Source organism: Tyto alba, unplaced genomic scaffold (genome assembly GCF_018691265.1).
Source record: "Tyto alba isolate M040663 unplaced genomic scaffold, T.alba_DEE_v4.0 Super-Scaffold_29, whole genome shotgun sequence".
Taxonomy (NCBI): Eukaryota; Metazoa; Chordata; class Aves; order Strigiformes; family Tytonidae; genus Tyto; species Tyto alba.
Genome location: NW_024881303.1, coordinates 12,921,183 through 12,948,577, shown reverse-complemented (window position 1 = coordinate 12,948,577; position 27,395 = coordinate 12,921,183). Strand labels below are relative to the sequence as shown.

General features: G+C 45.8%; 1 protein-coding gene across 2 annotated transcripts in view; it reads left to right on the top strand.

The window, feature by feature from the left end:
• The first annotated feature begins 1,296 nt into the window (after positions 1–1,296).
• The window catches only part of RCOR1 (REST corepressor 1), an 86,655-nt gene continuing 60,556 nt past the window's right edge, over positions 1,297–27,395 (top strand). For both annotated transcript variants that reach the window (XM_042799136.1, XM_042799135.1), the window contains exons 1-2: positions 1,297–1,732; positions 1,837–1,896. In XM_042799136.1, the coding sequence (XP_042655070.1) occupies positions 1,546–1,732; positions 1,837–1,896 (247 nt within the window). In that variant the 5' untranslated portion in view covers positions 1,297–1,545. The remainder of the gene's footprint in view (positions 1,733–1,836; positions 1,897–27,395) is intronic.

The following is a 27,395-nucleotide window of genomic DNA, read 5'->3' as shown; positions in this document are numbered from 1 at the left end:
TTTGTTTCCTCCCCTCGCCCCTCGTCCTCGCGGCTCTGGGGAGCGCTGCGGGCGGAGGCCGAGGGCCGGGCGGTACGTCCGCTCCCGGATCGGGCTCGGGGGAGGCAGAAACGCGTAGGACGGCGCTGCCCTGTCTCCCAAAGCCGGATTTTACAAGGGCAGCCGTGTGGGGAGCGTGCCTGTGCCGCGCCAGGCCGTCGCAGGCTGAGGGGGGCTCCTCCACGGCCCGAGACCCCCACCCAGGCCGCCGAGGTCGCTGGGGGAGCCGGGGCGCCCCGCCGCCAGGGCGCGAGCGGTGGAAATTTAGGGCGAGGGGTCTGCTGCCCACGCTGGGCCCGAAGAGCGGACCTCGACTTGGGGGAAGAGCCACCTCGAGGGGGGACTCCGGAGTTACGTGAGGGGACCGCGGGGCGAGCCCCCAGCGCTGCCCGGGGCCCAGGGCTTCCGCGGGTCCTTGTGAGGGTGCGAGGCACCCCGGGGGGCGGCTCTGCCCGCGGGGGGGTGCTGGCGGCACCCCGCTGAGGGGGGGCCTGCTCCTCCCAGGGGCTGGACGCCCCCAGCCGTGGCGGTGCCCGTTTCCCGGCCGGCTGATCTTAGCCCCTCAGGGCTGCGCTGCCGAGAAGGGGGAACCTCGCCGGACGCTGCCTCGCACCCTCAGCGCCGCTCCCCCGGGACGTTCCCGGCCGCTGGATCCCCCAACCTCTCAGAGGACTTTTCTTCCTCCCTGCGAAGCAGCCGCCCCTGCCCGCAGGGACGGGACCGTCCCGACCGGGTCGAGCACAAAACCCCAACGCCAAACTGCCCCCCTCCCCCCCCAGCTACGGCCCCCGGGCAACCGGGGCTTTGTATGGAATCCCATTCAAACCACGCCGTAACCCTCCGCCGCGGGGGGGGTGGTGAGCGAGAGTGGGGGGGGGAGAGAGAGGCAAAGTAGTCCCTCGCCACCTTCCTCCCGGGGCTGAGTTCGCAGCGGGGCGGCGGGCGCCGTTGCCGCCCCCCCAGCGGGCCGGGCCGGGCCGGGGAGCGCCGCTTCGGCGGGGTTGTGCGAACCCGCCTCTCCCCCCACCCCGCTCCGGCGCAGCCCTCGCAGGAGAGGTAACGCGGGGCGGAGAGATCGCTGAGCCCGCACACGTACGGCCCGGCGATACGCCTCCACCTAACCCAGCAAACGGAAGCGCCGGGCTGCCGCGATAGACAGGGGGCGCCGTCCAATGGGCAGGCGGGCTGGCCTCCCAAAAATGTAGGTTCGGCCAATGGAAAGGGTGAGGAGCGCGGGGAGGCGGGGCCGTCCGCAGGCAGCAGCGCAGGTTGAACGGAGTCCCAGCGCAGGGCTGGGATGAGCCTCAAAGTTCAGGGCGATCGTGGTGGGGGATGTAGCAGCGCCGCCGCTGCCGCGCACCGGCCCGGCCCGCCCCGGCTCCCGCCTCCCTCGGCGCCTCCCCTGGCCCCCCCCCGCAGTTTTTAAACTCTGATTCCCCCCCTTCCCTTCATCTCCACTCCCCCACCCCCCCCCCCCCCCACCCCCCCTTCCCTTTCCTCCCCTAAATGCCAGCCATGATCGAGAAGGGCCCGGAGGTCTCGGGGAAACGGCGGGGTAGGAACCACAACGCCGCCGGCGCGAATAATAACAACAACGGCGGTAGCAAAAGTTTATCTGCCGCCCCCAACGGCAACAGCAGCGGCAACTCCTGGGAGGAGGGTAGCTCGGGGTCCTCCAGCGATGAGGAGCACGGTGAGGAGCGGGGGGGGCGGCGGTGTGTGGTAACTGGAGGAGGGGTGGGGGGTAGGGGCCGGGCGGGCCCACGCGGGTAACGCTTCTCCCTCTGCCTCCCTCAGCTGGCGGCGGTATGAGGGTCGGGCCGCAGTACCAGGCGGTGGTCCCTGATTTCGACCCCGGTAAGTCTTTATCATTTTATTGGGGGGGGGGGGGGGGGGGGGGGAGGGGGGCGATTGCCCCCCCCCTCCATTGCTTTGGACTACCTCGATGAGCGGAGCTCCGGCGGGGTACCCACCCCCTCCCCCGGGCTCCGCTCATGGGGGGGTGTCCAAAAATAATAACCCCTAATTCTAGTCCTAAACACACTAAGCAAGAACAAGGATTTTCCGCCCCCCATCTCCCCTCGCACACCGCCCCCCCCCCCCCCCCCGCTTGATAAAAGAAGTCTCGATGCTTTCCAGAGGGCGCTTTGCAGGCAGGGAGGAACAGGGAAGCTGGCAGGGCTAGAGGAGGCAGGAGATGGCAGTTGGGTGGCTCTTTTTTTTTTTTCTTTCTTTCTTTCTCTCTCTTTCTTTTTTTTTTTTTCGTTTTTTTTTAATCCCTTCTAAACTCGTGTGTCAGTGAGCTTGGTGGTAGGGGTGGAACTGGAAGGCATCAAGTTGCAAATATAATTTTTTGGAAGGTATTTAGAAGTGACTTGGGTCTGTATTTTAATTTTCTCTCTTCCTAAGAAGCTGCTAGCCTCCCCCCTCCAAAAAAAAAAAAAAAATGTTTCACATTCCAGCTATTCTGCTGCGGTTCTTTGTAAGCTAATTTAAAGTGGTATGGAAGCAAATTTTGAGCAAACAAAGGAATTGGGGCTGTGCTGAAAGGCAGGTGCTGGAAGCACATTAGTACTGATGTATCTCCGTGTATAGAAAGACAGGCTGTTGACCTCCTTAGTTTGAAATCTAAGCAATTTTTTTTTTTTTTTTTTTGTATTGTTCCTTTGTAAGTGGAGGTTGGAGCTAGTGAAACCCCTCCTTCTGTCTGGAGATCCTAGTGTTTGGAGTTGTCCCTTTGCCCAGCCCAAACTTAATTGAATTCTCCGCACCTCTTGCCTTAAAACAAAAAGAATAGTGTGGAAAGCCACAGTGTCTCCTTATCAAATAATCCTGAGAGTTATTATTGTGTGGATTCAGTAAAAAGGTTTCTCATGGATCAACCTCAGACTGTGCACTAATATGTTGGATGCCTTTTTTATTATTAAAAATATTTGCAGTTCTTAACTGTTAAGGTCTTGGGGTGGGGTGTGTGGTGAGGGTGAAGAGGATTTTTTTTTTTTCTTACGTTTGATATGGCTTATATTTATTTGCAGATTTTTTTTTTTCCCCGCTCCTTACCCCCTTAATTTTCTTGACAAAATAAGATACAAGGTCTTGGCACATGGGAACTCCATTTCTTGGCTGACCAGGAGGAGGAAGGGAAAGGGGGGGTGGAAGGAGGAGGAGAAAAAGTGGGGTGGAGGGAGGGGGAACTGTTAGTTAGGCAGCAGTTGACAATGTTTTTTCAATCTGTAGGTCAAATGCAACATTTCTGTAACACACAAGGTGTATCACACTGGCTATTAGCCAGGTATCACAACAATACTTGGGCTTTTCGATCACCCCTGTAAATTACACTCTTTTGTGCAATTCATTTCTATAACATAATAGATGGAGGGGGGGGAAATAGTATGTGCTCCTTCCTCACTATTATGTGCTCAGTTATACATTGTTCTGGTTTTAACTTATGGATGTACAGTGACCTATACAAAGGTTATTGCTTTCTATGCTCTGTGGAGTGAAAGGGAGGGGAAAGCATGTGATGTGGAGAAACAAATTTTTTTTTTTTTTTAGTAATATATACCCTAGCAGCATCAGCAGGCGCTCATGTTTGAGTGCACAGTGTAATATAGCAAGCTCTTTGTAGAGTTACCTGAAGTAAATGATCAGTCTTCTGATGACCTGAATGGGCATCAGATCCTCCTTTACTGGTGTATCTATTTTTTTTTTCCTTAAAAGTATACTTTTCAGTTAACAAGTTCAAGGTGAACTTTTTTCTGCTTGTGTATGGAAGAGTTGGCTTCCTGGCTTGTGTAATAACCCAGGAATAATTTTGCAATGCAACATTGTTCCCTGAATTTTGTGATCTCTTCTCAGTCCTAATGGCTAAATAGCCTTGTTGTGTTTGTTTGTTATGCTGCTTTTGATTCCCTCTTTAAGAAAGAAAACCCTAAATAAGCCTAGCACACTGCACTAAGACCTTTTGACTGAAACTGTTAAATTGTCCTGTCTCACAGGTAATTTCAGAGTTAAATTGATGGGACAGTGTGATGAGAGTGCACAGATGCTGTGTCTGTTTCTCAATAGAACTTTTAGGGACCGGTTGACCAAAGGATCCTAAAGCTTGAAGGTTGTTTGGTGTGGAGTTGCAAAGGCTTTCACCTTCAGATTAGCTGGCTGATAAAATACCGAGGGCCCATGCTGCTCTAGCTGTGTCTGAGGGGAAAATGGCACAGGCTAGGCCTTGTGTATATTATTTTTCTTTTTATGCCTAATGTTCAATTATACCTTGGCTTTTGCTGAGGTATATTTGTAACTGCTGATTCTTACATCAGCATTCTTACGTGGGTGTTCCTCTGTCCCCATGTGTAGGGGCAGAGAAAGCATTGAATTTTGTTTCACTTGTCAGCCACGTGAACTGTAGCAAAGACCAATAAAATCAGGAAAGCTTTTCTGAAATCCTTTTCTATGAGGCTATGGGAGACGAGAGGTAGAACAAGGCAGTGGTGGGATGTTGGTCTGGGTTTCATGAATTAAATAGCCAGAGAAAAGTGAAAGAGTACCATATGGTATGGCCTGAAAGTGAAGAGAGTGTCCCCTCAGTGATTGTCTAGGTTTGGGGAGGGAAGGGGCCTCAGCACCTTTCAGTTAACATGGAGGAGGATAGAGAGTGCTTGTCTCCCTTGTTTGAGCAGAGTAAGAGAAAAATGGTTAAGGGTTGTGCTTCTTTGTTTTTGTTTCATCCTTAGAACTAGCAAATAACAAGTTCTCATTCTGGATTAAAATAACATGGTGCAAATTTTTAATACTCCTTGTGGCTAAAACTTGCTGTGACAGCGGCCAGGGAAGGCCCTGATGTGATTCTTTGACTGTAAAAATGCTCATGGCTGGAATCCTCTGTAGGAGGTGGTCCTTTCTCGCAGCTCCTTTATTAAATCTCTTTACAGTGATTCCACATGCTGGCAGTCTATAGGTTCTTTGCTAAAATTAATGTTGTTGTATTTCTTACCTATCCCAATCTTCCCTTACTCTGGGAAAACAAGTTCTCACTTCATTGATCCCACTTTTTTTAATTCTCAAAAACTTACACCTCTATTATTATTGGTATAGTACTTACACCTCTATTATTATTTGTATAATAAGAATAGTTGTACAGTGAAGGCAAGGCTTTTGCAGAGGCAATGTGTTAATTAAACAAGCCAGTTCATCTAGGGAGAAGAACAGGCAACACTTTTTGGGCTGAAAATCCCATGCCAGAGCTCACTAGAATTAGTAAGACTTGCACTTCAGCTGTGTTTCACTGTTTGGCCTTGATTTCACAGATGTAATGTGAAAAATTTCTATTGTCTCTCCTATTTCTTCTTTTATTAGAGCTCAGAGTCAAATATTTGCCAGATGAAAATTCTGTATATTAAACAAAGGGTGGTATCGGTAGGTCAGCATTTTTTGCAAGTTCTCTGTCTGAGACATGGAAGGTTTTGAAGGGGCAAAACTATTATGGTTCTTTTAATCCATACAAATGAAACCCACATGTCCTGTTAATGGAAAAACTCAGTGGAAGGAAACATTGCATATCCTAAAGCTAAATAAAAATCTTTCATATGGGGAAGCACTGATATTGTACTTGACCATTTTACTTGTTGCTTATTAATTTATGCTATTGGAACATGGAAAATAGGAGGAAGATGACATTAGTGAGCACTTTAACACAGCCAGTGAATTTATGGAAGCTTTAATCTTTACTTAATTTTGAGGAGAGTTAACTCCCCAAAGAGAACAGTCTCTCCTGTGTTTTGACATGTATTGAAGGCAGATGAGCTTTTCTTTCTCCTTTGTAGCACTACAACTTTATATTCCCTCATTTGTTGCAATGACAGTAAAAATACAAGACATCTTATACCGTTGGACATCAGTTGTGTTGGTCATCTTTGGAAAACAGCTTCTGGGACTCTTTCCAGTGGAAACAGATGAGCAAAAGCTGGTTTGATTCAATAGTGTCTTGTTGTAGAGATCCATAGTTGGAATGTGTGTCAGTTGGGAGACTTTAATCCCTTGTTTGCAGTGCTGCTCTCTTCCCAGTTTTTGTTGTACTGTAACAGTTAAAGTAAGAATGGTGGAAGGAAATACTCTGTGGTGCTTTCACCTCTAAATGTAGAAAAGCCTGCTGGAAGGTGCTCACGGCCAGAATGTCACTAGTCCTTGAGGAGCTCACCCTCTGGTCCACACTGTTAGCTGTGCTCTGTGTGCTCCTGCACAAACCCTTGATATTCCCTGGCCTTCTTTCATGGCTAAGACTGTTATTTCAGTGTTACCAAAAATGAGGGGTGGGGGGAGGGGAAAGAAACCAACAACCCTTTTCAACATAGTCAGAAACTCTGTCAGCACAGTTGTGTCTAAGAAGGGTAAAAAAAAAAATTATATATATGTAGTCTCTGCTGTGTATGATGTGGAATGCCTAAGAGGGTGGTGTGGCTGTGTCCTAGGGGAGGAAGCTGGTGCATCATCCATCCAGCTCTGGTTGTTAAAATGTGCCCACTCTCTGTTCAGGATCAAAGATGAAAGCATAATAATGGAACAACCCCTGGGTAGTTGATTCCCCTAGAATATTTGTATGTCTTTTGGTTGTAAAGGCTGGATTTCATTAGGTTGTATATTAGTTACTTCACATGTGTTCTTGACAGAAGCACCTACTGGCCTACACAATAGGGACTGTAACCCTTTAACAGGAGGTTGTTAAAAGCCCCCCTTATGACTTGCTCTTGGCAAGTCCAACTCCCAGCCAGCTTGTTCTGTTGCTTTGTTTGCAAATAGTCCTTCCTGCTCCTAACAGTCCTAATAGTTTGCAAATAGACTGAGTACCCAATGACTGTAAGAGAAAATGATGTTTGTATGAATGGACTTATCGGAAAGGGGGTGGGGAAAAAACGTGCTCTTCAGGTGAGACTTTGGGATCTCCATCTAAGCAAGTGGAAAAGTCAAAACCAAGCTCCTGAAACTGGAAATACTGGTATCTGGAAAGCTATCTCATCTCCTTAAATGACTTTGCCTTAAACGCAGAAGGCAGGAACTCCCTTAGTACAACAATCTCTTTAGAAAAGAAGGGAGAATTATGAGGATGTTTGATCGAATCAGGAATGCCAAACCATAACGTACTAATGCCCAATGTGTCTGAGCTGAGAGAGGCTGCCTAGGATCTTGATAAACCAGGCACGCCTCGGTCCTTTCACTGTTGTCTAAGGAGATGTGCATTGTCCCCAACAAGAGTGTGTTTTCCTAGTTAGGTGATGGAAAATTTAGGTACTGTGCGTTTTCTCTTAAACTCTCTGGTGGGAGAAGAGGAGCTTTTCCTCCTAGTTATAGTCTGCTCAGCCCCTTACTTCTCATGTGGGCTATATTTGTCTTGCCTTCCTTTCACAAGTCACAGCTTCTGTATGTGCTGTACTGTAGAGCAGATGAAAAGGTCCTCAACAGGCACTCTACCAAAAGCTGTTGCTGAAACCTTGTTTTTTTGGCTGTCTCTACCCTGCAGGCATTTAGGTACAGTCAGAGGGGGTTCTCAAGGTCAGGCTGGTCCCCAGCAGCCCTGGGGAAGTGGGGGTGATGGCTCCTGCTGCCTCCTCACTGTGCTGGCAACTCTGCTGGTGTGTGGGTGAGTCTCAGTCTCATCTTGTTCCATCACTGGTATGTACTGCTGGTCCAGTCACCGCAGCAGGAGAGGCTGCAGTCCCACTACTCCTACATTAGGAGAAGGAAGCTGGCTTGTAGATGCTGACACTTAAGCTTATCATCTGTTTTTTAAATCTACCCTGGAGAAAAAGAATAGTAGTGCTCAAGTTGGAGACTTTATTATCCATATCTCTGGCACCTCAGCAGGAGTACAGCTGTTGATTTGGTGCCATACCTTTCTTACCTATGGGCTGCTTGCCTGAGGAGACCATTTTGAAGCCTGCATGGCTCAGTAGTTAGCTTTCACCCATTCTGTTCACTTGTCCTGTGAAGGGGTATGGAGGCTCCTGGTGGTGAGCAGAGCTCCTGCTCCACCTCATTCCAAGGCGTTACTTTGGAGCTTTCTCGTTATTCAAATTGTACCAAGAACATCCTTCTCAAACATTAATGCTGTAGTAAACAAACAAGTCTCGGTGCAGCCAAAGTCTGTGGCTTCCTTCCCTGCCTGGCACATGCAGTGTTTGTATGTGGAGGTAATAGCTGTCTCATGTACTGACAAATGTATTAATGGCTGGACTGGAATTAATACTAGGTAGAGTGACTGCTTTGTTCTTCGTAGCTGGTTCCTGCTGCTTAATGAGTTTCTCTTAAAACTCTTGTTTTCAGCCCTAGTTAGGTCTGTGACTTGGCCAAGTGAAGGCTTAGAGCTCCCTGTGATTAGTCTTTATAATTAGCTCGGAAATCTTTGCCTCTGTGATCAAGGCACACTGTATAATGCGGCTTATAGTGGGCTCTAGTCCTGTCACATACCTTCAGAGTAGTATAAATGACAATGCTTTGGTGGACATACGCATGTGTTTTTTTAACTGCGTTGTAACTTTAATATACTTTTTTTCAATATGCGCAAGGCAGGTAAATCTGAAGTAACTAGCTCCTGAGAAATTTATGGTTAGTGCTAGTCTTCTCTTCCCTCAGATATAATAATTTCTGGTCATGGCCAAGGCTTGCCTTACCCATTCCAAGTGTAAGGTAATTGAGACATGGTGACTAGTGGGTGACTGAGTCTAGAGGTCAAAACAAAAAGAAAACTTTGGGTTAGTTAGAAAGAACATGCTCCCTTCCTAGGAAGTCTGTACCACTTTCTGTACTAGGTGACCTTGTCTTTTGAGGCTTTGACTTGACAGTATAACAAGATGAGCAATCCTATGTTCTTGAGTGTTTAATCTTGAAAGAACAATTTGAAATTCACTACTTGAAAATACAAAGTTGGTTTGTAAACTGAACTTGGTCTTTAAAAAATGCTGTTGTAAGGAATGTTAGATTACGTGTCTCTTTCTTTAAACTTTACAAGCTTTTAATTTAGGGTTTCATATGAAAGTTTTGACTACTTTGTGCTTTTCGAAAGTGCAAGAGGATGTGCTCAGCCGTAGTGAAGGCAGTGAAAGTTTCTCCAGCATATTCTAGAATTTGGCTGCTTTTGTGTTCATGTAGCTGCTTGTTTTGAAAACCAACAGGTTGTGATGGGCCTGCCTTTAAGTATTGTAGGTCAAACTCAATAAATTTACTTCACTTCTCATGTAAGGTTTTGAGTTGAAACAAGTGAGTTTAACCTACCTTTCCAAGTATCTTCAAAAATTCAGCTCTATACAGCAGCTTGCTCTTTGAACTTCATAAAGGAAGTATTGGTAAATGTTGCCTCTCTGGGGGGAGGAGGCTGCAGCATTGTGACAAAATTGCAAAAATCCCCTCTTGGGAGGAAATTCTAGTCTATGCTTCCCCCTTCAGCCCTGTCCTATCATGCAGGTACCTCTAGGGGACATCAGCAGTGTCTCATATGTACTCTGTTGGTGTGTAACTGGTTCTGTCTCAAGAAAAATATTCCCCTGTCCCATTAGGGGCAGGAGAATAAGGCTGTGAGCTTTTGTCTTTAAAGTTATTTCATCTTCCTGGCCACCTACCCTTATCTCTGTGCTCTTTACCTGGATGGATTTCACAAATAATAATCTGAGAGCACCAACAGCTTGTTTTTGTAGTGTGGTTGTCTAATTAGAAGAGTCTAACCACGTGGCTGCCTATTGCAGCTTTTCGGTTCTGCTGTTTGTAGGTATCTGTGATAATCAGTCACGATAGCATGTGCATGTACTTTTAGATGGCTAGATATCTCACCAGGTTGGCATCTAGTTCAGGTAGAGACTTTGATTTGAAAGCTGAGTATTGAAAATAATTATTAGCATATGTGACCTTGAATTGGTGTCCTCCTAGATTTTATAACTACAGTATGAAAGCACAACATAACAAATGTGTAGTCGTAGTTGTGGCTCCTGGGCTCAGAAATCCCTAAGGAATATGTGTAAACAAGGCTTGCACATAGGGGCACGGTGCCTGCCCTCCCCTCTTAACTGGTCCCTGGAGAGGGCACACAGAGACTCTAGTTCCACAGAGGGATTGGGGATGGATAAAGGCTAAGAAAAAAACTGAGTAGGAAATGGCCTTACCTCTTGAAGAACTGAAGTAGCAGGACTGGGAAGTCTGGTTTACATAACAGCATTGCTTTTGAAGCAACTCTTTACTTGCAGCTTTCATTGAAATGTGGAGTGTTTCTCTGTTCCCTATGACTTCCCACCTTCTTTGGGAGTCTGAACTCACCCCTCTGTTCTCATCAGTAACATCGGTTTGAGTCTTGACCACATGTGAATGGGGATAGGGGGAGGATTTTTTTTGTCTCCTCCCTGCCCTGTTTTGAGAGTTATCTGCCCCAGGTAGCAGGCGCTGTTGGAGCTGTGTATAGTTCTGCATTGAGGTTGCTAACAGCTGTGTGAGAAACTAGAAGTGCTGCATCTGTAAAAAAAAAAAAAAAAGCTTTTTTTGTGCTAAAGAGTGAAAATGATAGATACCAGTGTACGTGTCTATTCCCCTGGCTGACATCTCTCTATCCCTAGGAGGGGGGCTGCTCTGGGTGCTTTGAGGGGGGAGTAAAGGGCTGTAAAGGCAGGCAGGCATACCAGGTGTAGTGTTCGTACTTTCTCGGTATTGTTTTCTGTCTGGGAATCTTAAAGATGTCCCTCCTGGGACCCTTGTGCTGACTTGTGCAGCTGCCATCACGCTGTTCATGACAGTAGCCATGGGAACACAAGTAGGATGATACAAGTTTAAAACTCCAACTTGTTGCTAGGCAGACCCAGCTCAATGTGTGGATTAAGTAGTTTTAACAACAACCCTCCCCTCCCTGTTCTGATATTCTCATTCTTTTGTTGGTGAAGACAACTTGGTTTGCCCCAAATTCTGGGTCTTTGTCTTTAGGCTGGCAGAATGAAACCAGCCCCAAAGGGTCTCCTGACAGCAGCCAACCTTGGGGGAAACCCCTCTTGTACATCTTGAATAATGAATACATGGTGGCTGGGTGAGTGGGAGTTCCAGCAGGTAGGTTTTGTCACAACCTTTTCTTAAAACCAAAGTGCTGTGAACTAAAGCAATGTGCCATCCAATGCAAAATTGTTGTGCTGCTCGTACAGTCTAAGAGTTGTAGCCTGCATTAAAATAGATACTGCTAAAAGTGACATACACTCTAAACAAAGGTCACAGGCTTAAAATATCACAAGATCGCTTCTAAACTCTGGCTGTAAAAACTTAAAATTATGACTAAGGCAAGGTAAACACCTTCAAAACTTACATGGCTTTTGCCCACTCTTAGCGTAGATGCTGGTGTGTGCTAGATGAGCTGGCGCAGACCTTTTAACTTGGGCGATCTCTTGTTGATAACTTACTTTGTCCCAAACTCGTATTTTGGCACTTCTTGTTACAGAAATAAGGGCAGCCCATTCCTTCATGTTATTTTTGCCATCAATGCCTGACAAAGGATGTATGGCAAATTATAGGGGCCTGAGGGGAACTGGAGACCCAAACTTTAAGGAAGCGATGGGCCCTGTGTGCTTCCCGAGGGCTGAGCTCCAGCATGCCTTTGTCTCTGCAGCTGTTGGCTTCCTGTATCACAGCAGTAATTGGTTATGCTCTGGCCACTGGTTTAAATGGATCTTTTTTATTTTATAAACATTTGCTGTGCAGTAGCTGTCATTCCTGTTGGAATAAGGCCATTTATAGAGATGCTCCCAACTACCACCTGCTCTTTTTCTTTCTTAGCAAAGTAGGCTTTTAATTAATTTAACCTCCCGCAGCAACTGCTTTGAAGTCACTTTCTCTTTGCACCTTGGCTCACTGCTATCCCTTTCCCCTCTGACCACCCTAACAAACTGCAGTTGTCCTTGCTTATCCTTCCAGAAGTTACCTACTTCTGGGGGGAAAAATTGCTTGCTTGGTTTCCCTGAAACTTTTTTGTAGTCAACTCTTGTAAGAAAAGATTGCTTTCCTTTAATATACCTCAGCCCTTTTTTTTGTTTCCTAAGTTGCTATTTGTGGTTCTCCCATTTTCATTGTAATTTGTGTGCATGTTCTAGATCCTATCTGTCCACCCCCTTATTAGCCCAGCCCTGCTCCGATTTCTGTGTTGTTCTCTAATGCTCCTGAGCCCTCTTTCCCTGTACTTTCTCCTTCCAGAAGAGACACTCTCTCTGTGCCTGAGCTACATTGTAGTTGTTCTCCCAAGTTCCCTCTCAGGCTGAAAGAAAGTGGTCGTGGTTTTTACTTTGTTATAGTTTTGCTCTGAAAGAGGAGAAAATGTAGCAGAACTCCGCTCCTTAAGCTGTTTTACAACTTGCATGCTTCTCTGGATATGGAGTCTGCTAGCTTTTGAAGTGCTTAAATAGCAGTGATGTTTTTGCCTTTTCAGGCTCCTTTCTCAAGGCTTTTTTGCATCACTGAAGAATTTATGCCTCAGCTTCTCCTGTGGAAGCCTCAAGGCGCTGCTTGCTTTTGTAGGAGCAAATGTTTCCCCCCACTTTAGCCTAGTAGAGCATCTGTCTCTTTGGCCAGCAGTATCACTCTTCTCCTGAACTGTTGCTGCTGTGAGCAAACGGGTGTGTGAGAAAGGTGAGAGAGCTGATCTCTCCTGCAGCCAGGGCTGCCCTGGGGACAGGCTGAGTGCTTGGCTAGAGCCTCCAGCTGGCCCCTGCCTTCTGGGCACTGAGGCTGAGTTGCCCTAGTAGCTCTGAAGCCTGTCCTATGAGTTTGGAGAGGAGGGAGGACAGGTCTCCTCTCCTCTTTTGTGAATAAAACAAACCTCAGGGTTGCTGCGTGACTCAAATCCCCAAGTGATGCAGTGAGGACGGGCAAGTGCTCTGAAGAGCTTTTCCTTGTCTCTTTCTGCTGTAGACTCAGCCTCCGGCTCATTGTTGGGTGGTGCTGAGGGGAGCTGGGAGAGTACAGCTGGACCTCATCTGAAGTTCTCATCGCTTCTCTTCTCCTGTTAGGCTCTGCACAAGTATTGAATAACTTGGGGGAGAGACTTGCTGGTGGGAACTCAGTGGCAGAGGGAAGATTTTTCAGAGCTATCCTCTGGCTTTCAGCCCAAGATCTGAGTTGCTTGGCAAATTGTTTCCTCCTGTGCATACTGGCTCTGACAAGTGGGTCTGCTCTCTGGGAAACTGCTGCATTGTGCTCTAGCTCCTTCTGTATTTTGGGTGGGTTTTCAATCCTCTTGATTTGGTTAAGATGGTTGTTCTTCCTTCCCTCTCCCCCATTTTCTTGGAGGTGTGAATGCATGGCATCAGTTTATTTTGTTTAGTTTCTTGGGCAGTTTAAACAGCAAGCTGTCCTCCACAGGCAGGTCAGATGCTGTCCTTGTGGTGCAAACAGGGCAGGCACAAATCCAGGCATCCTGCCAACAGTCTGAAAATTGGCAAGGGTCTAGGGGTATATTTGTGGATTTGGGTGGAAAATTACTTTTTATATTGGAGCAGAAGCAAAGGTGGTGGAGCTGGGAGGTGTTACAGTTTGCTCTGCTGCAGCTAGTGACTGAGGAACATCTGTGTGCTGGTCCAGGAGCAGAGATTTTCAGCACTCATTTTGCCTGATAATACAAGACTGGCTGCTGCTGGTTTGAAAGCATGGATGTATATGGAGAGGATCTTTATAATATTTAAGCTGTTCAGAGTGTGTAAGAGTAGTTACGTTAGGCAAATTGATGTCTTTTATTGTGCCCATCTTGCTGAAGTTACTTTGGAGGATGGAGGAGAAAAAAAGACAGAACTTCTTAAAGCATTAATAAGAATATTTTTAGAGGTCAAAAATGAATAAATCAGATGTCAGGGGAATTAGGCAGTTCTTATGGCTCTGAAACTTTCTGGGAAGGAGACTGTTTTCATGTCCTCTTACCTGTGCCCTTGTGAAGAGGCTCTGGGAGCAGACACTGGTGTCCTCTTGAAACCAACAGTCTCCAGCTCAGTTCAGTGGAATGCTGCCCTATCTGGTTATCTCCTGATCCGCGGTGGCTGCTGTGTTGCCCAGAGCAATACCTCCCCACCAGCAGTGTGTCCTTTTGTTTCAGCTCAAGAGAAGGAAACTGCTGGGTGCAGTAGTGTTGCTTGCAAAATTATTTCGGTGTCTGCTGAGGGGAGGGGGTGCGACAAGGTGTGTGGAAGAGATGGGTAGGAGAAGCCTTTCCAGTGACTATATGGTGCCTTTATTTATAAAGGCAGTGGATTTAATTCATGCTTCCAGAGTTGGGACAAAGCTTGGAGCAGGTGCACACCCAGGGCTTGCTTAAGTTGGATAGATGCCTGGTGAAATGTTTATCAAACACGGGAATAAAAGGAAAAGGGTTGTATTTAACCTTTTTTGATGATGCGTTTTAAAAATAACTTACGTTTCTGAAGTGAGCAGCAGTTACAACCAGGGTTTGAAAAATTGACTTGATGCTTGCAAGCCACAGTGGGAAACACCTGTGCTGCAATATCCCCTGCAGCAGGAAGGGATAAAATGCTTGGGTGATGCTCGCTCAGTGTGGCGTTTGGCAGTTGCAGCGGGGTTCTTCTTGAGTGCTAGATTTGCCTTCTCTTATTGCTACTTGGTTCTTGCTCTTTCATCAGTAGACATAATTTGGCTTAATATCTGTATTTCACTGTTGTTCAAGTGATTCTGAGCTTCTGGAGCAGGAAAGAGTGAATCTAGATAGTCTTAGCTCAGCTTTCCCTCGTAAAACTGTGGCATGCAGTAGAGGCACTGAAGCTGTCTTCAGACTAAGGAAGACACTACTGCACTAATGTGCTAATTTTATACTCTCACTTGGCAGGTTGCCTTTGTAATCAAAGGGCTGGAAATTTTTCAGTTTGAACAAAATGTTCTAAGTAGCTGTTCTCTAGGTGGAAATGGGTTTCATACGGGATACTGCCTTCAAAAGAAATCCATCTTTCCATATCTTTCTGGGCATAATCATTCTAACTAATATTCTCTTTCCTGACTAAGTGAAGTTATTGTTAAGACCTGGGTAAGGCTTACCTTGAAGTTTCCTTAGAAGTGGTGTATCTTATCAGTCTATACATCTGATAGGAATGGAGGGGGGTATGTTTTCAGAAAGTACCTGGAAGTTTTCGGAATGACAGTTGTTATGAATTTCAACAGAACCATTCTATTATGTGTAATTTTTTTCTCTGTTTGGCTAATAACTATTGTATAGGCTTAGTAAAGAGCATGGTCAAAATACAAAAGCTTGTTTTAAGAAAGTTTGGAAGAGAATCACAGACTGGTTTGGGCTGGAAGGGACCTTAAAGATCATCTAGATTCAACCCCTGTGCCATGGGCAGGGACACCTTCTACTAGGCCAGGTCACCCCAAGCCCCATCCAACCTGGCCTTGAACCCTTCCAGGGAGGGGGCAGCCACAGCTGCTCTGGGCACCCTGGGCCAGTGCCTCACCACCCGCACAGGGAAGAATTTCTGCCTTAGATCTAATCTAAATCTACCCTCTTTCAGTTTAAAACTGTTATCCCTCATCCTATCACTACACACCTTGATAAAGAGTCCCTCCCTATTTTTACTGTAGCCCCCTTTAAGCACTGGAAGGTGGCTATAAGGTCTTCCCGGAGCCTTCTCTTCTCCAGGCTGAACACCCCCAGCTCTCAGCCTGTTCTCATAGGTGCTCCAGAATGTCTTGGTGAGTTGTACAGTACCTGGCACCTGGGGATGATGCAGCAGGGAGTAAGTATCTGTTTCTCATCACTAGTGTAAAAGTAATTAGAAACATCTTTTGGTGCCCTTGGGTTTTTTGCTCTTTGTTTTAGAGAGTCGGTGAGCACTGACTACAGAACATATGTATCCTGACTTTACTTTTCCCAGGAAAAATGTCCGTGGGAGCAGGATAATTGCAGAACAATCATATAGTTTTAAAGTGGTTTGAAATTAAATGTTAACTCAAAGACCATGTTATGTTACTAGAAAGTTTAAAACAAATGTCAGAATTGCTTCCAGGTTGTATGAAACTTGTGTCTTTCTGTTGCCTTTGATTTCCATCCCCCCATTCCCCCCCCCCCTCCCCAAGTAGCTTCCAGTGTTCTTGACTCTATATAGAATTTTAAATACACTATTTTTTAATGAGTTTAAAATTTCAACTTCTGTAATACTATGACAGCTGACTGCTAAACTTTGTTGCTTTGAGTTAAAGATGAAACAAAACTCTGTTTGCCATATGCTAAAAGGACAAGCCGACTTGACAACAAGAATGTGTTTTATCTTCTGCATTTTGGCAAGACTGTAGTCTTGGAGGGCAACTGTAAGGAGAGAGAAATCACTGAAGATGCAAGAAGAACTTGTGAGGTCAGCAGAGCTGGAAGCTAACTGTTTTATATGGGAGGGGGGGAATAGAAAGAGAACTGACCAAGGAAGGCTGAGAAGTGGCAGCGGGGAAAATATTAATTTAAAAAAAAAAAAATCTCATGCTGTTGGTGTCTTCTTCTAAAGATATTTGGCTGTTCTTTCTGTTGTTTAATGATAAAACATATAGTTACCAGTTCAGGTATGTGCAAATCTACCCTTCCAACACTTTAGAGTATATGGTCTTGAATTTCCCTGAGGTCAGAAGACAAACAGGCTGATGGGGTGATGGTGGAAGAGAAGCTACATTTGTGACAGGACCTTACAACAGCCTTTGGCTAGTATCTGAAGTCCTGACGCATCCACATTGAGCTGAGCTATTGCTTCTGCCTACAACAGCTACTCTTGTCTGTGTTAAGGTCTTACATACCTGGCTGGGTACTGCTCTGGCAACCTTGGCAGGTATGCAGCTTGTCTGGTGATGGGGGAGTCAGAGCAGACCTGTCCTTCCTTTCTGTCCTCCAAGGGAAGGGAGCATTGTGGCTTTCTCTGTTCACGCGCCCTCTGCCAGCCCTGCAGCTGCTCAGGCCATTCAGTTGAAATTGTGCTGTGACTTTTGTTCTACCTTACCCAAAAGCAGTTTGCTCAGAAGTTGATGACTTGCATAGTGGGGATGCAAGCTGTGTTTGGTAACTGCTGTTGTTGCTCTGTCACTTGTGATTTCCTGTGACCGTCAGCAAAGTGTGATATCCCCACAGCATACTGGTTACTTGGCCCTGCTCTGCTGGGCTTGGGGAAGCTTGGTCACCACGGAGCTAATGACTTCCTTGCCATAACCTGCGATAAAGGTGTAGGGGGGGATTGCAAGTGAGCATTTCAGCCTTCCTGTCAGTATATTTTACTCTCCTGTTGGTTGTTCTGCCTGTCATTTGAAGCCAGGCAACATCCTTTTGTACTGCCATTGGGGCACAGGGACCTTGTGTGTGATTACCTTCTGCTGGACTGTAGCAGGCTGCTGGAAGTGTGAGTGAGCCAAATGATCTACTGGCTCTGGGGAGTGTGCCTGAGCCAGATGCAGGAAGATCCAAACACAAAGTCACCGTGCAGGCTGGCTCTTGGCACAATGTTCAGCTGAGTAAAATTTCAAGATGTGCTTTGCTGGGTCTAGAGATGATTAAAATTGCAAGATGTTCTTTGCTGGGTCTAGAGTCTGAATTCACCTGTGAGTGGATCTTCTCAAGTCTTGTTACTTCTGTTCAGGCTTGAGTTTTACAGTGTAGGTCTTATTCTTCCTTCTCTGTGTCTTACTCCATAAAAATTCTTGACTAAATATTTGTTTGGGTTCAAGGGCTCTTATGGCTTTCTCTCTTTCTACCTCTAACCTCCCATCTTTCCAGATTCCTTGTTTCATCTCTGAGCTGCACAAAGCACCATATCTCTTTCAGAAGTGGACGTACTGTTACCATCTGCATTCGTAGACCTCTCTGAGGCTGGGACAGGCCCTGCCTGACTCAGATCTCCTGGGTCATGCCAACTTCCGTTCCTTGTGTCATGCAACAACTCAACCTCCCCCTTCCGAAAAACAAGCAATATTGCAGTCATGCGTGTGCTGTTCCTGTGCCATGCGTTCAGAGCAGGACCCTCCTCTGCCGTTGGGGTGTCCCTGCTGCAGCTGGTGGTTACTCTGGTGCTGAATTTGGCCAGGCATGCCCAGGACTCTGTTCAATAAGAGCAGGCGCTTTGTGCTGGTGCTGTTAGACAGGCATGAGATCCCCGTCGTACTTGGATCACAGTACAATTACACCCTGTTGTTTCACATATGTGTCCATGTCACACAGCTGTAGGTGACAAAGATCTTCTTGTCAAAGCAGGTGTTTAAGTGACTATTTAACTTGCAGTGTAGTGAACTATCTCCATGCAACTACAATTGCATTTGGGGAGGAGGATGGGCTAGCATTGAGGGAGGTGGTGGAAATGCTGCTTCCAAATAGCCATAAATAAATTGTCTTTGGTTGCAGCCAAGCACAGCTTAGAGTGTTAGTGGAGTGAGCAAGGGAATGAAGTAATGATCGTGGACAGATCCTGAAATGAATTGGATGGGGGAAGCTGTCAGCACACCAAAAATGGCCCTTCTGTGTAGATGCCTGACTAATTGACAGCGATGGGGGAAAGAGCACGTAGGATGCTGAGGTTTGACACTAGCCTCTGAAGGGCTCTCTGGGGCATATCTGACTGCTGGAGGTGGCATGTGAAGCTGCTTGATAGGTTCTTTCCTGGGTTTAGATGTGTAGTAACAAGAAAAGGTGGGAAGTGGCAGGGGAAGAAAAAGAACTTGTTTCCCTCCTTCAGTAATTTGGACTGTAAGAGTACAAGCTTCTGGCGGGATTGGGGAAAATGAATGCTATTGTCTGCAGCGTGTGTGGCTTTTGGTACTTACATGGAGGAGCCTGGGACACTTGTGTGCCACATCCAGGAAAGTGGCCACTGTTCCCATTTAGGGCAGGACTTCCAGTGCACAGTTAATCCAGGTACTAAGATGAGTAATTAGCACTTCTGCTCTGCATGTGTGTTCTCCATAGCTAAGGCTTCATCAAGGTCTTGTGTTTCTTACTCTGTTAGCCTCCAGCTGGGTCACCTCTCTTTGTACAATGGAGGCTGTACTTGAATGAATGAGAACCCAGCTGGGAGGTGAGCCAGCTTGGTATATAGATAATGTGGTGATATTGCTGCTTCTTCCTCCATCTTTTGGCCCAGTGGCTTAAAACCTTGCTCAGAAAAAGCATCTTCCAGTTGATTTTTCAGGTGGGGAAACAGGCAAGGCTTCTTCTAATGAGGGAAGGCATGTTTGGTTTAGGTTACTTTGCCCTACAGCAAAGACATCTCAAGGTAAGAGGTGGTGGTGGGGAGAAGACACTAAAAAGAGCTTGGTTTCATTAAGCAAAGTCACCTAAAATCTTGACATGTGAGAATCATTTCCACTTGGCAGAGACTGTGACAGGTGTTTCACCATAGGATACTCATTGCTTGACTTCCAGTGTGACCTTGGGCAGAAAGCTGAACCTTTTAGCTTTCTCTGTTTTACGTTAAAGGTACCTGTGGTGTTCGGTATGGGGATGGGAGTGGAGTGGAGTGGACAAGCGTGTGTGTATCTAGAGACATTAGAGAATAAACCAGCAGCTTGAGCAGAGCCAGTGCTTTCTGAGGCAGGGCTGGAAATTCCCCTGTCTGATTTGGGGACAAGTAAGATGGGGAGAGGAGTTGCTGGTGTTTGTGGTCTATCTTATTAACAGAATTGATGCATCTAAAGTCTGGTCTGACCACAGCAGACTAATTCATGTTCTGAAGGTAAAACAGGAAGAAATTCTCCTTTGTAATATGTCTTCCAGAAGTCAAAAGTGTTTCTGGCTGCAGGGTAACTAAGGTGCATTAACTATTCCACTGTGAATTCCTTGTGGAGACAGTGTGCTTGCTCTAGCTTTACTGCAAAGTATAGCAGGTGCAGCCAGTGCTGGGCTTGCCTGGCCATCTCAGGGAGGAGTCTGCATTTGTGCACTGGTAGAGGGGAGGGAGAGATGGCTCGAGCAGGGAAAGGCAGAAACTAAATTTATACATTTCCCTTTCAGGCTGCTTGGAAGGAAGAGAAATGCATAGCAAATAAATGCGTGTTGGGGTTAGGCTCTGTTGTGCCAGACCTGTGCTGTGCCTTCTGAGCAGCGTTGATGTGTCTCAGGGTTTAATTCTGTCCCTCTCCGTGTAATGGGAACTGAAGGGGGGGGACTGAATGAGGGACTGGAAGGTTTCCTGGTTTGTCCAGTGCTGCTTGTGTAAGGGCATATTTCTCTGGATTACCTTGACTTCTAGTTCATGATGCTTCCTTGCTTGCTTGTTCATGCAAGCAAAACTTCCCAGTGACCACTGGAGATGTGGAGTCTTCTGCTCTGACTGCTTTGGTGTTGTCTCTGTTTCTGGAATGTTACTTCTGTTAGTGAAGCCTGGCATGGTGGAGCAGCCACAACCCTGGAGCAGGGGGATTTCACTTCTCAGCAGAAACCCTCTTCCCCCTTAAACAAAGGATTTGAAGGGTGTTTCTTGGCATGTTTGTCTTCCATGTTTTTTTCTGTGACTATTTCACCAGAGGGTTTCTGAAAATCTGGCGACTGGTCCCCTGAAAATCTGGTAGGGGAATACGAGCTGCTAGAGAAGTTGGGGAAACTCTCGAGGCAGTGTGTTCTGGCATACTGGATTCAAGCAAGTGCCTGAAGCCTAGAATTTCCCACACTCAAAGGCCTCCTCTACTGCAAAAGCTGGAGCAGTGAATGCCAAGTGATGCTAATAGAAGCATGTTCAGTTCTCCTGGACTCCTTTCTAGCTGCCTGCATAAATAAACACCCTCTGTATCAGTCACACCGCTCTCTCATGCCCCTGAGCTAAGCTGATTTTCCCCACGATGGTATAAAATGGTAAGTGAATTCCAAATATTTATTAAATGACAACTCCAGCACTATCCCCTGCTAAGCAATGACAGGACAGCTGACCTATGGAGACACCACAGCGTTTGTCACTCAGCCATGTACAAGGTAGCCAGAGGGTGCTGAATGCCTGCTGCATTCATCAGAAGTCCTCGGTAGTGGAGCTCAAGTTTGTTGCTGCCCGCTCTGTGCAAGGTGCGTCTGTACATGGGAGTGCCGTTTTTTTGGAAATCTTAACAGAAGGTTGTGTTCAGTCTGCTCTTGGAAGGGAGAGATTAAAAGCAGGTTCTAAATGTGTTTGCTGTGGTCTGTGAAAACAGTAGTCTATTGGATGGTGAAATTATCTTCCTAGATGCAGTTATAGCAGAGCCTTAGGGCACCCTGAGGGGAATAGGCTCTTGCTACTCTGTGATGGAGGCATAATTTAAGGAGGCCCCTCTCAGGATTCAAGGCCTGCTGGTGACCTGCTTTACTGTGAAGAGATGCTATCATGACATGGACAAGCAGAAGCTGGTCCAAGGCTATGACCAAGTACCCCTGGCTGTAGTTTGACATGTGTGTTATGACAGATGAGGACACAGGTGAGCTGAGAAGAGGGTAAGAGGTCGGAGGAGCTAGAGCTTCTCTGGGATCCAGCAGCCAAACAGCCGTTGTCTTAATCAGCATGTTGTGGGAGTAGCTAGTGGAGAGAAGAATGAAACAAACAGTGGCTCGGCAACCTGCTTGCTACTGTGCACCTAGTGTCTTGAAAATGTATTTCTTTAAGGTGTATTACTAGCTATGCAGATCATTTAATGTCTCAAATTGATCTGTAGCTGTACCTTGGTTATGATGAGACTTTTTGCAGGGTAGGTCTATCATATTAATATAAATCATCCGTCCATCTGGTGACAAAAATCACTGCTACTTATTCCTGGAAACTTGATTTTGAATTGTCAGAGTGTGAACGCTCTGGTGGGCTAGGCAGTAAGTCTGAAGTGCATGGTGCTGGCTTGGTCCCTGCTCAGTGTAGTTTGTGCAAGGGAGCCCAGATGGAGCCTCCGGGTTCAGGAGCAGTTTCTGGAAGCCAGGCTGCCTGCTGCTGGTGTCTTCTCAGCTCTGTGAAGTTTTATGCTTTTACGTGAATGATCTTTCTCAGTAATTGGTCCAGGGGCTTGGAAAAAAGAGGTGTGCAGCACCGTGGTCTGCTGTAGAGCTGTGTGTAGCGGAGCAGAAATAATGTTGCTGGTATTTTGAGAGCAGTCCTTGAGGCCCATCATTAAGTACACTGTGACTGGCTCTGATAGAAGGCTTGCAGGGTGGCTCTACTAGTTTACAAAGCTCTTTCCTTGTGGCTTTATTAATTGCAGCTTTAAAAAGAAACTTGGAATTATTGGCTGTGTGCAGGCTTGCAATGGAGTGGTACGCTGTTAGCTCGTATTTGAGATAGAGGTGTGGGTCAGCTGCTGGCAGGCAGAAATCCCTAAGGTAGGTGCTGTGTGGCCAGCAAACCCCACCCTTCTACCAGCAGAACGTGCTGGGAGACAGTTCGGTATAGCTGTACAAAGCAAAGCTCTGCCAATATAGCAGGATACATACTGGGAATGGCTTCGTACTTAGCTGCTATGGAATGAATCCATAAACTTCAGAGCATAAATGCCATGAACCAGAGCCCAGCTAGGTCAGTGGGATAAGTCCCTTTGGGTCAGAGGGCTGTAGGCTGGGCCTTGTATTGACACTTCTCTCTTTTCCAATTTATGATGTGTGTTTTTTTTTTTTTTTTCCTCCTCCCTTTTGTTTTTATGTAGCTGGTTCTAATCCACAGTATTGTTTTATCACCTGTGATTCTCCAAAACTGTAACTTGGCAAGAGACTTGATTAAAGCTTAGCGATATGTTAAAATCTTGTAGTTTTCTAGGAGCTTTTATGATAAGAATAAGACCTCTAGAACCTAAATATCTTGTCCTCATTTGTTTAGCTTTTCTTTTTAATACCTATCTCCAGTGATCTTTCAGGCAGCTCACCTGGTGTGGAGGTAAGCCTTGGTGTTCTGAACTTCACAGAATCGCTTCTGCCTTCTTGCCTCCTAAAGGCTTTGCGCTCGGTACCCGCCGTTGCAGGGCCTGGCTAGAATAAGCTGATGTGGCACGTGAGGAAGGATGGACTGGGGGAGTTGGGGAGAAGACTTGTATCTGAATCTGCAGAGACAGAGATAGCTTCCTTTCCTATGGCTAGCAGCTTGCTTTTCTTTCTAGTTCACTAACTTATTCCTTCATTTGCCTGTTTGTTAGTATTTGAAATACTGCTAGAAAAGGATAGACATACATGCAGTTTCTTCTGTTCTGAGGTCTAACAGAGATAGATCATTAGTTTCTCTGTAACTAACTTATTTTCCTTAACTACTGCTTTTTGTTCTTGAGTTTTCCAGAAGATCGTGCTGACTTGAATCAAAACAGGCAGTCTTCAGTGCTGTAAATAACTGGGTGGTTCAGTCTGATTTTTTTTTTTTTTTTTTTTTTCCATCCAACATTTTACCAGCCAGAGATAAAATTCCTTTTTATTGGCATCGGTCAACCAGAACTAGGGCTAGACTTTCTCTTGTCACATAATAACCTATCAAGTTGCATAATGGAGAAACGTGAGATTTGAGGGAATGAGGTTGGTTCTGCCTTGCCCTTCTGTTGTAATTTAGCAATACATCCTACAAAGGTACCGCATATGAAGACACTCTGGAATGTCAGAGCATCCTTGGACTCAGCCTGAAGGTTGCTGTCTGTCTTAACCTGACTGTAGGAAAAGAAGGCTTAGTTCAGCAGCCTCTAAGGAGGAGCACACCAAATGGACCAGGATTTCAGTTTCCTGGTGAAGTTCTGCTGAATTGACTCAATTATACCATGGATTATGTCATGATTGTCCCTTCTTGGTGTAGCAGCTATAGGTAGGCTAACTGTACTCTACAGTGAGACTCCTGGGTATAAGAAGTTCAGGAACTCCTTTTGATAGCTCAGGTATATGGGTATTATCTTCCTGCTATGTTCTTTTAGTAGTTTAAGTAAAGTTTATGCTAGGTAGCACAGCTCTGGCTACAGATCTGCAGACACGTAGGGTTCTGATTTACTCTTTGTCTATACTAAAAAGCTTTTCCTGTATAGACTGAGCTAGGGTGTGAGTTTAATCTGCTGTAGTTAAGGCTGTATAACCCTTACAGAGGAATTCCAGTTAGTTGTGAATAGCTTACTTTCCCCATCCTTTCTTCTCCTTCTCACTGGGGTCTCCTACTTAAAAAGGGGTTTTGTGAAACCTTAAATGATGTTTGGGAAGGTGCAGACTTTCCTAGGTAGGCAAGGAATCTCATATCCTACTAGACACCCCTCTGAGGCTGTAAGCCCAAGGATACTTTCCTGCTGGAGTGAATGTTTTCCGCTCTTGCTTTGCCCCCTCAGGCCAGGAACCATTTTATGGAGTTCTCTGATGTCTAGATCCCTGGAAAGGCCCATGTCTCAAGCAAAAGGGACATAGCTAGCAAGAGACTTGCCCAGGTAACTGGCTTGACACTGGTGTCTGCTCCCATTAGCACTGGAACTGGGTGTGCAAATGCTGTTAGTGTCTACACTGGAAAAGATACAAAATAATGGAGGATGTGTCTGGAAAGCAGAGTAGCTCTCTTCCTGCAGAACTCCACTCTCCCCCTTCCCCCAGAAGGGGCATTTCTGTAGTTCAGTCTGCTGTGGAAGTTGTTCTTCAGCAGGCATGGTGATCTGCCAGTGTTGGTAACCTGTTATACTGGGCGATTCTTTCTTTGGATGTGAGAGATGGAAGCCTCCTATGGCCACCATTACTTGCAGAAGGTAACTTGAATTGACTCTCTTCTCTCTGGTCTTCTCACTTTGAAGTGCACTGTGGTAAAAATTCCTTCAAGGTCTGTCTTTGCCTGGCTTGTGTGTGTGCAGCAGTTCTCTCTGCCATCAAGCCCAAAACACTGTCCTGATAATGGCCTTTAGCCTTTCTGGCCCTCTACATGTATGTCTGCAAAGTGCTGAGTATCGCCACAAGTTGAAGGCAGGAGGAAGTTGAGGCACTGAGGTAAAATGACTTGCTTCTGCTTCAGGGAACAAAACATGGTTTCCCACATAGCATCCCTGTTCTGCGTTCAGTCAGTTTCTGTAGTAGTCGGAAATAAATCCATTTTCATACAGCTTTTTCTTCAGAACTGCAGTGCATAAGCATTCTAGCAGATGATCTAAGCTTTTGTTGTAACAGTGCTTGAGGAGAAAACATGGGGTTTCTTGCTGCAAAGCAACTTAGCAGGGTAAGGTGTTCATGAATCAGTAATGAAATGCAGGGAGTCCCATTCCAAGGAACAGATCTTCTAAGTCTATGAGAAGAAAATAATTCCCTTGGGTTTTTTGTTTGTTTTAATAAATGAATACAGTGGTTTTACGGGTATCTTGTGAACTCTGGGCTTAAAGTCAGAAGGTCACACTAACATGGATCCTCATAACCAGAAGTAAATAATACCTGGGACTAGTTCATGGATGATAGCGTTGTGTTTCATGAAGGCCAGCTAGTTCTCTAGGGCAATATTCAGTACATGAAACAACACTTAATCTCTATGGAAAGGTCATGGATGCGATATGCTGGATGTGAGAACTCAATAGGGAAAAAGAGTAAGTCATTAGCTCTCAGAATCCACTTTCCCCTCCCCAAGTCCAGTGTGGAAATATCAGAAGGGATATTCTTGAGATATATTTAGGATTAAAAGCGAAAAGCTTTAAATGGAGATGTCTGTGGCACTTCAGTTACTCAGGCTGTTTTCTGTTGCTAATGAACTCAAATGTTTTCTTCATTTAAAAAAAAATTGGTATATATGAACTGAATTAGTGATAACGTGGGATCAGATTTACTTTTTGTTCTTCCTGTTTCCATGTCACAATGAAAGACATTTATGTAGACTGGGATGTTGTACTTATTTCTTTACGTTAACATTATGATACTAGGTCTTTATCTATGTACCATTTCAGAGTCCCTGAGATATATAACCTTCTGTTTGAGTTAATGATACTGATACTATTTCTGACACTTTTCCTCCTTCCTTTGTCTCAGTTTAGAGATATACCAACTGGCAACAAATACACTTCCTACTGTAGTGTGCTGTGATGTTCTAGTCTCACTTCTGAATGGTGATAAATGTACCTTGTATTAAAGGGCTTTATTTGAAAGCATACCTGATGGAAATTTATGGTCTAGCTCAATTAGGAATGAAGTGTTTCTCATTCCTAGATGAGCAAATGAAGTTCCAAGTTCCTACAACTGACTTGTTTGAAAACTTCTGGGAAAGGACAGGTAGAAAGAAAAGGGAACTAGTTCTTGCTCCCTGTGTTTTAAAACTTCAGGAAACATTACACCTCTGGTTGGTTGATGTCTGATGTGAACAAGACTGGTATCTTTATGTTGGGATGTATTGAGACAGGAAAGTGACCTTCTGTCCTCTGCATGTGTGCCTTATTCTACCGAGGATTTAGGAGGCTGGGGAAGTTCCCTTTCTAATTCACAAGTGTTGCTTTTAGTGGCAGTGCTGAGAATGATACTACTGTAGATGACTTTGAAATCATGAGAACAAACAGGAGGAACAAGGGAAACTCACTATGTTTTTTGAACGATGGCAGAAGTGGTAGGGTCGTGTGATGGTTTCAAGTGAGTTTTCTACAGAAGAGCCAAGGGAGCCAGGGAAGAGTTGGTTAATACAGATAAAATTTCCCTCTTCCCGCCCTTCCCCCCTTGTGTCATGGTTTCAAGTGGCCAAAATTGATGGTTCCGTAGGAACAGCAGAGGAAGGGCTTCTGAAAGCAGAAAAATCTGCTTTCCTAGTGGTGTTGATAGTGTGTCCTTGGCCTATACGTTTGAATTGAAGCCTCTGTTCAGGAAGGTGCCAGCATCACAGGGTAAAGTTGGACATGAGCAATCTTAAACTTGGTGAGGGAAAAACTGACTGCCTAGTGATTATGCATACAGCTTGGGGGGTGGGGGGTGGATCTACTCTGCAGTATCCTTCTGTCAGCGATGGCTGTAAGAGACAAATGCTTACATTTTGTTTCTTCATACTGTAGCTTGGTGTGTTCCCTGTCCCTTTTGTCTTTGCCCTGCTCCTACAGGGGAAATTCTTGCAGATGGTGCAGTAGAGCAAAGGCATTGTGCCCTTGCCTTACGTGAAGCGTTACTGCAGGGCACGAGCTGAGCCTGCTGGCATGCCACCTTCAGTTTTAGGAACAGAGAAGCAACCTAGAAACTCATTGTGAAAGCTTTAGCTTTGCAGTAGCATAACCCTGATGAAGTGGGGCTCAGAAGAAAAAGGTGTAGTTATTCTGTTCTGTAGACCACTGGGGTGGGACCTTCAGTATGGCTTTGCTCGTGGTTAGGATGTGGGGGGAGGGAGGTTGCATCACCAACCAGTGTCAGATGGAAACAAGTTTTCCAGTCTTACTGACTGCACAAAAAGAACTATCCAAGGGCAGTAAGCCAGAGATGTGGAAACTGTGGTGCTCTGGTGTCATCTTTCCTAGAA